We start from the raw sequence: 13,446 nt of genomic DNA on the forward strand, positions 1-13,446 counted from the left end.
AGTTTCCTCCTTAATTTCTGACCCATTCAACTTTCATTTCATAGCAAAGAGAGTCAAGAGTAAAATGGTTAGAAACTCATATTGTTCCAAGTCATACAAGTTGATGCATATAAATGTAACCCATCTCGTCCTCATATTCATCAATCTTCATCAAATTGTAAACTTCTATCTTAGCTTACACAACAAGATGGGATATCTAAAGGTGTTTCCTGTAGTTATGACATTGCTTTTTCTTATGAGCATGCATGCAAATGATGCTGGCAGAATCTTGCATGGAGAGAACAAGAATTGATGAACAAATATTCAATCAACCAAAGGGCTTCTGTGGGTTACAATATTGCTTCTTTACAAGGCTCACTAGCAAAGGGTCCAGTCACACCATCTGCACCAAATCCAAACACCCACATTCCTGCTTCAACAATTAATAACCAAAGAGCCTTTGTGGGTTACTATTTGGATTCCATACAAGGCTCACTACAAAAGGGTCTAACCCCACCATCTGAGGCCAATCCAAGCACCCACAATCATGCTTCAACAATTGATCAAAAGGCATTTGTGTGTCATGACAACATGGGTTTATTACAAGGCTCATTACAAAGAGGTCCAACCCCACCATCTGCAACAAATCCAAGCACCCACATTCCACCTTCAACAATTGGCCAAAAGGCCTTTGTGAGTCATGACAACATGGTTTCATTGCAAAGCTCATTACAGAGGGTTCCAACCCCACCATTTGCACCAAATCCAAGCACCCACACTCCATCTTCAAAAATTGGCCAAAAAGCCTTTGTGAGTCATGCCACCACGGTTTCATTGCAAGGCTCGTTACAGAGGGGTCCAACCCCACCATCTGCACCAAATCTAGGCACCCACATTCCACCTTCAACAATTGGCCAAAAGGCTTTTGTGAGTCATGACAACATGGTTTTATTACAAGGCTCATTACAAAGGGGGCCAACCCCTCCATCTGCATCGAATCCAGGCACCCACATTCCAGTTTCAACAATTGGCCAAAAGGCCTTTGTGAGTCATGACAACTTGGTTTCATTACATGTCTCATTACAAAGGGGTCCAACCCCACCATCTGCACCAAATCCAGACACCCTCATTCCACCTTCAACAATTGGCCAAAAGACCTTTGTGAGTCATGACAACATGGTTTCATTACAAGGCTCATTACAAAAATGTCCAACCCTACCATCTGCACCAAATCCAAGCACCCACATTCCAGTTTCAACATTTGGGCAAAAGGCCTTTGCCCAAATGGTTTCATTATAAAGCTCATTACAGAGGGGTCCAACCCCTCCATCTGCACCAAATCCAAGCACCCACATTCCACCTTCAACATTTGGCCAAAAGGCATTTGTGAGTCATGATAGTATGGTTTCATTACAAAGGGGTCCAACCCCTCCATCTGCACCAAATCCAAGCACCCACACTCCACCTTCAACATTTGGCCAAAAGGCCTTTGTGAGTTATAATAGCATGGTTTTATTACAAAAGGGTCCAACCCCTCCATCTGCACCAAATCCTGACACACACACTCCACCTTCAACATTTGGCCAAAAGGCCTTTGTGAGTCATGACAGCATGGTTTCATTACAAGGCTCATTACAAAGGGTTCCAACCTCTCCATCTGCACCAAATCCAGGCACCCACACTCCACCTTTAATATTTGACCAAAAGGCCTTTGTGAGTCATGATAGGATGGTTTCATTACAAGGTTTATTGCAGAGGGGTCCAACCCCACCATCTGCACCAAATCCAGGCACCCACATTCCACCTTCAACATTTGGTCAAAAGGCCTTTGTGAGTCATGATAGCATGGTTTCATTACAAAAGGGTACAACCCCTCCATCTGCACCAAATCCTGGCACCCACACTCCACCATCAACATTTGGCCAAAAGGCCTTTGTGAGTCATGACATCATGGTTTCATTACAAAGGGATCCAACCCATCCATCTACACCAAATCCAAGCACCCACACTCCACCTTCAACATTTGGCCAAAAGGACTTTGTGAGTCATGACAACATGGCTTCATTACAAGGCTCATTACAAAGGGGTCCAACCCTTCCATCTGCACCAAATCCAGGCACCCACACTCCACCTTCAACATTTGGCCAAAACGCCTTTGTGAGTCATGACAGTATGGTTTCATTACAAGGCTCATTACACAGGAGTCCAACCCCTCCATCTGCACCAAATCAAGGCACCCATACTCCACCATCAACATTTGGCCAAAAGGCCTTTGTGAGTCATAATAGCATAGTTTCATTACAAAATGGTCCACCCCCCCCCCCCCATCTGCACCAAATCCAGGCACCCACACTCCACCTTCAACATTTGGTCAAAAGGCCTTTGTGAGTCATGACAGCATGGTTTCATTACAAAAGGGTCCAACCCTTCCATCTGCACCAAATCTAGGCACCTACACTCCACCTTCAACATTTGGCCAAAAGGCCATTGTGAGTCATGACAGTATGGTTTCATTACAAGGCTCATTGCAGAGGGGTCTAACCCCACCATCTGCACCAAATCCAAGCACCCACATTCCACCTTCAACATTTGGCCAAAAGGCCTTTGTGAGTCATGGCAACATGGTTTCATTACAAAGCTCATTACAGAGGGGTCCAACCCCACCATCTACACCAAGTCCAGGCACCCATATTCCACCTTCAACATTTGGCCAAAAGGCCTTTGTGAGTCATGATGGTATGGTTTCATTACAAAGGGGTCCAACCCCTCCATCTGCATCAGATCCAGGCACCCACACTCCACCTTCAACATTTGGCCAAAAGGCCTTTGTGAGTCATGACAGTATGGTTTCATTACAAAAGGGTACAACCCCTCCATCTGCACCAAATCCTGGCACCCACACTCCACCTTCAACATTTGGCCAAAAGTCCTTTGTGAGTCATGACATCATGGTTTCATTACAAAGGGGTCCAACCCCTCCATCTACACCAAATTTAGGCTCCCACACTCCATCTTCAACATTTGGCAAGAAGGCTTTTGTGAGTCATGACATCATGGTTTCATTACAAGGCTCATTACAAAGGGGTCCAACCCCCCCCCCCATCTTCACCAAATCCAGGCACCCACACTCTACCTTTAACATTTGGCCAAAATGCATTTGTTATTCATGACAACATCGTTTCATTACAATGCTCACTACAGAGGGGTCTAACCCCACAATCTGCACCAAATCCAGGCACCCACATTCCACCTTCAACATTTAGCCAAAAGGCTTTTATGAGTCATGACAGCATGGTTTCATTACATGGCTCATTACAGAGGGGTCCAACCCCACCATCTGCCCTAAATCCAGTCACCCACATTCCAACATCAACATTTGGCCAAAAGGCCTTTGTGAGTCATGACAGCATGGTTTCATTACAAGACTCATTACAAATGGGTCCAATCCCACCATCTGCCCCAAATCCAGGCACCTATATTCCAACTTCAACAATTAACCAAAAGGCTTTTGAAGGCCACAATATGACTCTTTTCAAAAGCTCACTGGCAAAGGGTCCTATTACTCTATCTAAACCTAATCCACCCACCCACATCCCTTCTCCTAAATAAGCCCTCCAAATCGACCAAAGGGGTTTCCCAAGTCACCTTGAAGTCATGGTTCCTCGCTCATGTTGTACAAACAGATGAAATAAAACTTGTTTAAAATTATTATTAATCAAATAAGAAATGGAAACAAACACAGCTAACAGTCATTCTTTCCACTTTATGTTGTTGTTATATTCTTTGTACACATCTTGTTATTTGCTACAACATATGTATTAGAAAGAATTTTATGGAGTTCACGATGATCTCTCTCTCTCTCTCTCTCTCTCTCTCTCTCTCTCTCTCTCTCTCTCTCTCTCTCTCTCTCTCTCTCTCTCTCTCTCTCTCTCTCTCTCTCTCTCTCTCTCTCTCTGAGAGTGAATCCATGTGTTATTTTTGTCCTACGAAGTAATAGTCGTATATCCTAATATATTTATTTCATCTTACTAGGTGACAAATTGCATGATCCATGATGCACATGCAAGCTATAATTTTTCTTAAATTATTTTATAGGTTTTTTTTTAATGGTCACTCTATGCTATATGATGTTATTAATATTTAGGGAATTAGTTTCAAATTGTATTCATGTCATGTCATTGAGGAAAGGGGAAAAATATCAGGGAGAGTATATTATTAAACCTAATATAGTTATTCAAGTTATTAAAAATAATATAACTATTAATATTTTGGAAATAGTTTCAAATTATATTCATGTGATTTAACCCATTAGCTAGTTAGTTAATATGGTCTAGTCACAGAACCCATGCGATGCATGGGAAATTTTGACAATTTGATTTTAGGTTAAGTAAAAAATAAAAATAATAAATAAGACTTATAAGTGGTAGTCCAAAACCTTTTTTAAAATGATGTAATCATTTTCTAATAAAATATAGTTTATACAATATATTAGATTTTCTAAATTAAGCTATCTATATTTATTATTTGAAAGTGTTTTAAATTTTTTTTTTTTAAAAAAAATCAAGGAAACATAATATGTGTAGGGGCATTAGGTCTCAGAGACCATCGTTTATGTGTGTCTTGGGCCCAAGGCCCAAGCCAAGGACTAAAGACCATCCAAGGAGGGGTGAATGCCATCAAGAGTATCCGTGCTAATGGGTGATGAGGTTAGCCTTAGCCATTATGGCACAAGAGGGTAGGCCGAGGACAGATGTCACCTCGGACTGATAATGCCGAGGTCTGAACAGGTAGTTTGCCATCCAGAAAGGTATTCCCGAGAGTTCTACAAGTACAGACAAGCATTGCAAATATATTAGATAAGGAGAAGCCCCAAAATATTTGGGGAGAAAGCTGCTACCTCCGCATTAAATGTACTGCAGCTAACTCCCTGGCCACATTAATGTAGAAATGATACCTGAACAGTGTATTTTAGCCTTACAGTTATTACATGAGGACTTATGGGAAGTGCTGATAGGAAGTGCTGATGGGACAAGTATCAGCACTAACCATCTAGCATACAGGTAGAAGGTGGAGATGAAAATGACGGAGAGTATAAAAGAAGAAGGAAGAAACGAGATTGGGGGGTCGGAGAAAAAGAGAGAAACAAGAGAGCATCCCAGAATCAAACTTGTAATCGGACTTGTGAGTAATATAAAAGAACAGACCTCCTCGGACTTTGCCGAGGACGATTTTTTCAATACAACCCTTTTTCTTTTCATTCTCCTATCATCTAAATCCTTCCCAGTGTTTATTTGATTAACTAAAGCCCAATTTTCCAACTCATTCTCTACAAATTCATTGTTTTTGGACTTTTTGGGCCTAAGTCCATCCACATAGTGGGTTAGGAACTCAAATCAGGTCCTTACAATATGTTTTACATTCAATTATTACACAAGGTGAGATATTTTGTAAATAATGTAATGTTTGATTAGAATTTGTTTCTAGTACTCCTTTCAAGTTGTTCATTCTCTATACTTAAATAACCTAAAGAGAAGCAAATATATGTAAGTTCATCACTTATATTAGAAAAAAAAAATACGAGTTTTTTTTTTTTTTTTTTTTTACTGAAAGAGGTAGTATATATATATATATATATATATATATTTTTAGAAAGTTTCAACCTATAGTGTCCGCTCTTGATAATACCTCTTTATCATTAGACCAAGACAACAATCAGTTTTTGATGTAGGCGGGGATTGAACCACAGATCTCTTATACAACCATCAGAGACTTTACTAGTTGAGCTAATTGGAACCCACAATACGACTTTAATTACATAAAAAAAAAAAAATGTAATTTTATCAAGAATTTAGCAACATTAAGTTGAGAATGCGATATAACTGTCAATGAAGTGGCTCATCTTTCTACACAAACCTCCCTTTCCAAAGCATCACCTAAGTGGACCAAATGGACCGAAGTAGATTGAAATGGACTGAAGTAAACCGAAATGAACCAAAATGCGATGCTAATGTGACTAAACAAAAACATATTAATAATAAATACTACAACTCAACTTTAGATATTATATAGATGAGATCAATAATGTCTATACAGATTAGAATCAAGTTAGAGTTTATATAATTCTTTACAATGTTACACTATAGTATAATTGTTTATTATTTTTAATTTTAAAATTCCAACGTTTGATTGCTTTTTTTTTTTTCCCTTAATATGAATACCAAATTTCATGTTAAATTTTATAAAATTGTAAATGACAAACTTAAAATTTGTGGTAATTTTTTTTTTTTTGCCATCTAAAGTTTCAAAATTTCAAAATTTTGACTTGATCCTCTAATATTAGTTATAGTTTAATTTGAATCTGTTCCCTTTTGTTAATCTCAATTGTTGAGGTGACCATTAAGTGCCACCTCAGATCAACACGATGTGGTTTTAATGCACGCTGACGAGCCTAATCCAACTAACAAATCACTTCTACCTTCTCCGATCTTTGTCGTTCTCCACTGTATCCTGCTGTTCCAGTAAGATCTTGACCACTTTTGGCGAGATCCAGTGAGTCTCTGCAAGACATAGTAGCTCCACAATTAACATATTTGAAACGTTAGGAACAAAATTGACTAATAATATAAATGTTAAGGACAAAAATAGTAATTTACCCTAAAGACAATATAAAATGGAGACAACCAAATATCAATTTGTGTTTATAAGTGTAGTTGATAAACTGGTCTTGCTAAATTGCTAGTCAAGTGTATAGTGCATACAACAATTTCAAGGCATAGCATGTTTTATGCTACAAAAATTTGAGTAGTAAAGAAACAGTACATTCACGAGCCAAATGTTAATGCAGATATAATACTGATACAAAAAAGAAAGAATAAGAAGTGAAGGTATTTGTTGAGGTGGTAGGGGTAGCAGTAATTTGGTGCAAAATTTGGAAACCTGTTATATTCGGATCAAATGCATAATGAGCCAGTGAGGACGGTCAAAAATCTAAAGCTCATAAATATATCAGTGCAATTTGTTGATTACGCAAAGCATTTCTAATACATCTTCTAGTGCAGTTAGGATTTTATAGAGAAAGAAGCAATACCTTTTTGTATAAACTGAGAAGGCAGCTGATGGGATATGTATATGCCCCTCATTCTCTTCTTATTAGCATTTTTCTAGTGATATCATTAGCATCTTTAATACATGTATTGAGACTTTTTGTTTGTATATTTCTATAATTTCCTTGAATTTATGCTGTCAACTTTTTTCAATTTGTATCTTCATTTGTAGTTGCTAGTTTTCACTGTTTGGAACTGGCCATATAATTGGTTAACAATATTCTTATATACTAGCCACCAGTTGTTGGGCAAAAGCCTCAGGGTCACAATGTTTTTTGCTGGACTCCTATAGCCACGTACTTGATTTTTGTTTGACATGTTCTAGTTTGTATTACTGAGACATTTTTGCCATTAAATTGTGCTTTACGGCCTCCTTTGCCATTAAATTTAAAGGTAGATTGCCTAACTGATTTTTTTAATTTGTGATTTTATCCCTCACTTGTAAAAATCCTGTAGTGGTCCAGTCCCAAACCTCTTCTTTAATGAGGGAATGCCAATGCCAGAATTACAAGGCTATTGATGAAGAAAAATCATTTTTTAACTTTTCCAAACTATGTACAATTTTTTTAGAACAGCACCTTGATACTTCCAGAACAGTGGTGATATATTGCTAATTCACCTGAAAGGTTACTCTAGTGGTTTCATAGATTTTGATAAATTTTTTACCAGTTTCCAAATCATCTTATTGTCTTAATTAAACAAGGCATAAATAATGGCTATTTTTAGTCATCTCAAAATTGGCCTGATAACTTGGTCTAATCTATAACTTTCTCAACAGCATGCCTTCAGTTGCTGTCATCCATGAGAGTCTGATCAATCTTAGGCTAACATTTCAAGTCAATTTTAGGCCCTGTACTTATTAAATGCATAAAGTCGAAAGTGTTATGGACTTATGGCAGCTCGAGACTGGCACAAACATGTGCCAAGCCGCCAAGCAACATGGAAACCAGGATCTAAAGAAGTGAAAGGAGGAAATATTCATTGATTTCCATGAGGATTATTTCAACATACTAACCCTACACTTTTACAGAATCAACCAAAGTAGGCACTCAAAGAGGCAAGCACCCACTTTCAATCACACAACCTGACACAGCAGCAACTATCTTCTATCTCTCCCAGCTAGACAGAACCTACTTAATTATCCAATAAGATGGTGAAACTCGATTTAGAAGATTAACAATAGCAAAGTTTGGCTCTTAGACAAAATGATTGAGAAACTCATCCACCGGAGTGTATTTTACATCGGGATAAAGCTGTGCGGCTTCCACTCCAAATGATGGCTCAATTTCAAAGTTGGTTTGATCTCCCTTCACAAAGATAGAGTGATAAACTGCTAAGTACACATTAATTGGAGGTGAGGTTTCTGTAAGAAAAACAAAAGAAACAAACCAATGTTAAAACACTTGCACCCTTGCCAGCATTTAGTCAATTAAATATACTTCAACCGCTTTCAAGTTCAAGCAAGCAATTCAACTGAGAATTAATGTTGCTGAACATCAAAGAAACTTATTGATAATTTTGAAACTCCAAGAACCAAATTACACATGCCTCGTATTCATTCCCGAAATCATTAGGATTGCCTTTAGATTTGACGATTTGAAGAACAATTTTTAGTCTAAATTACTTGATATAAACTAAAGAACAGATGATGATTTAGGTTTTGGAGATTTTTCTCAAACAAAAACACCTGCAATAGATTTGAAATGACTTCTTACACCTAATCATCAAATCCACATATTACTGAAGCTCAAGTCCATTCATAAGTTTTCATCAATAGAAAATAATTTGCTATTTCATACCCTATTCAAGTCATATAAACTAAAATTTGAAATCCAAATCCTCATTTTTAAATATTTTTTTTCAAAATGAACCATAGATTCTTTTCTTTCCCCTTATAAATCCTAAAATTTATGAAGAGATATTTCTCACTAACCTTTAATGTTCTTTAGAAGTTGTTCCTCTGGAAGATAGATTCTCTTGAGGGTTTTACCAATCTTCTTCTCCCACAAAGACACAAGATCATTGAATGAGCAGATGTTTCCAGGAGGTCTGATGTAGAGAGTTTTGTTCAAGGTTCTTGGATCATCCACAGCTCTGATAGTATAAGTGCCAATGTCCTCTTCTCTGTTAAAAATTGCTGCAGATTTTTTTAATTAAAGGAAAAAAAAAAAAAAAAAAAAAAAGTTGTCATTCGCTTTCCATTTTGTTAAATATACAATACATTTTCAACTTTATCCATATACAAAGTGGGGGCCTGCATTGAAAAGTATGAGCAACTTAGGCAATGAGAATGCCTGCCAATTGCTTCACGTCTAGACTAATTTGTACTCCAGTTGCTTCGCGTTAAGACACAGTCTTTGAGCAGTCAATTTTGTCCATATTGCAGTTCAAAAATTAAATCTTTTGAAGTCCTTTAGTCAAGTAGGATTAGACTGTGGGAAAACAATGTGAATCAAAAGTAAACATTATTACATGTGTTCCATGTCCTTTCCAGGAATCTCTTGAAACTATTGTGATCAAATGACAAGTATGAAGAAAACCCATGAAGAAGTTAATTTAATTTCATAAAAGCATTATGAATGAAAAATGTTCTTGTACCTTTTGGATTTCCATCCCCTAAGATAATGACTCTTTCTCTGGGGGGTCCTGAGGCTCCAGTTTGTGCCAAAGTGGGGAGGTGGAAGCCAGAAAAACAGTTGGAACACACAATGGTGTAAGGAATTTTCTCAGCTGCAATCATTTGTTGAATTTTAGACTTAATGGCAGATACTGTTTTTATAGGTTCAACTGCTTGGCAACGCTCTGCATCATTTCCAAACTCTGAAGGAAAGAATCTCTGACAATGAAAAGCATTTTCACAATAAACCATGTAATTCAAAGACTTCCAACTCTATTCGTTTAGTTAGGTTAGGACATCAATAGAAATTCATAGTACATAAGAAAAAGTCTATTGGTTTTGGAACCATAATACAACAATGTATACTCATTGCACAGTCAGTTAATGGCTCAAATGATGGGAGGGGAAATAGTACATTATAGGAAAAAAAATTCTCATAATAAGACCATGCTCAAAATGAACGAAAAAAAAAAAAAAAAAAAAAACTAAGTTGAGGAAAAAGGGCTCTAAAAATTATGCTCTACATAAGATCAGTCCAATTTTCTTTCTTTCTTATTTAATTATACGTGAATCTTAGTAGTCCTTACAATTTTGCTCCATAATAAATTACTAAAATAGTGCCCTTCTTTTTCTTTTAATAGTTAACTAAACAGAGTGCCTGATCCTCCATTAGAAACTCAACACATGGTTGTATTGTTGGGTTGCATTTGAATATGTATGAAAAAGGTTAATAGAATGCAACTCACTGTCTACTATGTGGTAAAGACCAGTATCACTGCCTAAAAATTCATCACCAAGAGAAGAAAAGAACAACCAAATACCAAATATATAATCACTAGAACTCTAAAATCAAAATCCACATTTTTTTACTTTATTTTTATGTCAGGAATTATTTTTCTTTTCCTTAACAATGTATTCAGAGTTCTTAAAGCAGTCAATTAATTCTTAGAGAATTCTTAGAGTTCACTTTTTCTATTCTTTGGTCAATACATATGCAAAATTAGATACTAGAAAAAAAAAATTTGAAAAAAAAAATTATGGAGGCAAAGAATGGACAAATCACTATTTTTATCCATGAATTACATGGCAAAGTTCATTTTCGGACCTAAACTATTGTCCCTAAACTACCACTTATGTAAATCTAGTTCCTGAATTTTTGAAAACAGTTCAATGTTACTCTTGCCCCCACTTTTCTTTTAGAAATCCAGTGATTTTCGTAAAATTACTTTACATATCCAGTAATATCTTATTAATATAAGACAATAGAGTTTGAATGATGCACATATGATTACAATAGAGTTCCAGTTTTTTCTCTCATATTTGTCGAGAAGGTAATAGAGTTGCTGATAAGTTAGCAAAAAACTCTCAACTTTTGTTGTACCCTCAAATTTGGGTTGAGGGCATCAATTAATAAATTGCTTCTGGATTTGGATTTTCAAAAACAAGAAAAAAAGAAATTAATACAATCAATAGTTTAGGAATAAAATTAAAATAACAGTTAGAAAAGAAATTATTATCTAAAATCAAGGAAGGGTTATTATTCATATTACCTTAACATTACCAGCTTCTTTAATAGCAGCAATGATCTTATCTTGATCGGCCAAATCATGGTAACCAATCGCAGAAATAACCACATCCACCTCCTTTATTGCCCTCACCAAACTCCCATGATCATACAAATCTCCCTGCATATTAAACATGTAACACCATAGCAACATTAACCAAACGACTTGTAGCACGAGTCTCATTCACTAACTTATTATTATTATTATTATTATTATTATTATTATTATTTGAATTTTGAACTGACTTCCAATAAAGAAATCCAGAGTTCAAAATTCATCTCCCCATTTTAATTATAGAATCATCAAACAAAAAAAAACCTACCATGTCATGATTAGTAAAGAAAGCATTAATTTTTATAAGGGTTAATTATACTACGGCAAAAGATTTGACAGTTGAATCAACTAAAACCCACATTAATACTATTTTTCGATTGCAATCATATAGGGTCTTATAGATAATAAGTAATCATCACCTCCACCACAAAAACATGGTCTTATTTTACTATAAACGTAAGTAATAACATTGAAGATGTATGAAAGATGTTGAAGCTTACGTACAAAGACAAAGAAGGCTCCTAAGGTGATTAAATGGTTGATGATTTTGGATTTAGCATGGTTAGAGAGGGAGCATTCTCGAACAAGAACAAAAGTAGGATGGCCAGCCTTAGCACTGGCTTCAACTATGAATTTTCCAATGTACCCAGTTCCTCCAATGACCAAGATCTTGCTTTTTGCAGCCATTGGAATTGTTTGGAACCCACTTTAGTAGTATTAAATTGCAGACACTATCATAGGGATTCGCAGTGGTAAGAAGACTTTGAGAAAATTGAGCTAGGAACGTGCTGCTTTTTATTATAGTTGGAGAGTTTTGTGTTTTGAGTTTTGACCGTTTCTGCTTCTCAGTGAGGGAAATTACCTTGTGATTATGATAGTTATTGGTTTGTTGGGGATTGACTAAGCTTTTTTCTTAGTTTATTAGCTAAATTTATTGTGCAAATCAGTGGACACAACTTTTGTTACAAGTTTGACATGGCAAATTATAAGTGATGAATCCATATAAAAATGATAGATAACAACTCACAATCTACTACATGCCTACATCAAAATTGTGGCAAAATTGTGGTTACTTAGAACTCTACTTTAGGTACAATCTTTTAAATTAATATTATTTTCCTTCTCATCTAGTTAAAGATTATTTTTATTTGGGGAAAAAAAACCCTTAATAAAAAAAGAGGAAAAAAAAATTAGCCAGCTTATTTTGTCAAATTATTAAATTGATCCTTTAACTGGTATATAAAATTCAATTTGGTCTTATAACTTTTATAAGCAACCTAATTTCATCCTTAATTATTCCCAAAACAAATCATACTTCAAATCTTAAAATAAAAAATAAATAATAATAAAAAAATAAATATAAATATAAAAATAAAATAAAAAAATAAAAAATAAAAATAAAAAAAAACTGCTCTTACTGTCACCTTAGATAATCCTATCAATTTGGGTTTAGATGTGTAGTTGATAAAGGGGTTGCTTGGAGTCAAGTTGCATTTTTTTGCAAAAGTTACAGGGCATAACATGTTTTATGGTAAACAAAGTTGCTTAGTAAAGAAACATTCATGAGCCAAATGTTATTTGGACAATAATCCAGATACAATATTGAAACAAAAACGAAGATAGAATAACAAGTGAAGGTACTTGTGGAGATGGTAGGGTTTGAAGTAATTTGGTGCAAACTTTGGAAACCTCCAAATCTTCTGTCCCACTTTTCCTGTTCCACCCTATGCTTCACCAATAAAAACTTGCTACATGTTCACCTAATTAATTAATTACTACCATTAATTAATAATGGTAGTATTAATAAGTCAATAATGATAGTATTTAATTAGTTAGGTGAATATGTGGTAAGTTTTTATTGGTAAAGCATAGAGTGGAGCAGGAAAAGTGGGACAAAAGATTTGTATTCAAATCACATGCATAGTGAACCAGTCACTAATCTAAAGCTCATATATATCAGTGCAATTTTTATTGATTAACCGAAGCATCTCTAATACATTATCCAGTGCAGTTAGTATTTTATAGAGAAAGAAACAATAAATTTTGTGTGAACTGATACAATGAAGTCCGACTCAGAAGAATAAAAAATATATATCATAATGTGTGGTCACTTGAACAAATTAAAGGA

General features: G+C 35.7%; 2 protein-coding genes across 3 annotated transcripts; one reads left to right on the forward strand and one right to left on the reverse strand.

The window, feature by feature from the left end:
• The first annotated feature begins 291 nt into the window (after nt 1–291).
• On the forward strand, nt 292–3,588 carry LOC115966953 (extensin-like). The gene is made up of 4 exons (XM_031086077.1): nt 292–1,140; nt 1,291–2,253; nt 2,397–3,017; nt 3,181–3,588. The coding sequence occupies exons 1-4, from the start codon at nt 292–294 to the stop codon at nt 3,586–3,588; spliced, it is 2,841 nt and encodes a 946-aa protein (XP_030941937.1).
• Nucleotides 3,589–8,077: 4,489 nt separating this feature from the next.
• LOC115968960 (phenylcoumaran benzylic ether reductase Pyrc5-like) lies at nt 8,078–12,024 on the reverse strand. 2 transcript variants are annotated; one of them, XM_031088503.1, is made up of 5 exons: nt 11,823–12,024; nt 11,250–11,384; nt 9,681–9,918; nt 9,016–9,219; nt 8,078–8,445 (listed from the first exon to the last, which is right to left on the reverse strand). In XM_031088503.1, the coding sequence occupies exons 1-5, from the start codon at nt 12,003–12,005 to the stop codon at nt 8,279–8,281; spliced, it is 927 nt and encodes a 308-aa protein (XP_030944363.1). In that variant the 5' UTR covers nt 12,006–12,024; the 3' UTR covers nt 8,078–8,278. The 2 variants fall into 2 exon arrangements, with proteins under 2 accessions (XP_030944363.1, XP_030944364.1); XM_031088504.1 differs by having other exon boundaries at nt 8,286–8,389.
• Between the last annotated feature and the right edge of the window lie 1,422 nt (nt 12,025–13,446).

Source organism: Quercus lobata, chromosome 11 (genome assembly GCF_001633185.2).
Source record: "Quercus lobata isolate SW786 chromosome 11, ValleyOak3.0 Primary Assembly, whole genome shotgun sequence".
Classification (NCBI taxonomy): Eukaryota; Viridiplantae; Streptophyta; class Magnoliopsida; order Fagales; family Fagaceae; genus Quercus; species Quercus lobata.

Excerpts from the sequence above, each read along its gene's own strand:
- LOC115966953 (XM_031086077.1), top strand. The coding sequence starts at position 292 with ATGAACAAATATTCAATCAACCAAAGGGCTTCTGTGGGTTACAATATT. Across the intron at positions 1,141-1,290 it reads CAATTGGCCAAAAGACCTTT|AGGGGTCCAACCCCTCCATC; the intron begins GTGAGTCATGAC and ends AGCTCATTACAG. Across the intron at positions 3,018-3,180 it reads CATTTGGCAAGAAGGCTTTT|AGGGGTCTAACCCCACAATC; the intron begins GTGAGTCATGAC and ends TGCTCACTACAG.
- LOC115968960 (XM_031088503.1), bottom strand. The coding sequence starts at position 12,005 with ATGGCTGCAAAAAGCAAGATCTTGGTCATTGGAGGAACTGGGTACATT. Across the intron at positions 9,919-11,249 it reads AAGAAGCTGGTAATGTTAAG|AGATTCTTTCCTTCAGAGTT; the intron begins GTAATATGAATA and ends TTTCATTGTCAG. Across the intron at positions 8,446-9,015 it reads ACTTCTAAAGAACATTAAAG|AAACCTCACCTCCAATTAAT; the intron begins GTTAGTGAGAAA and ends TTTTTCTTACAG.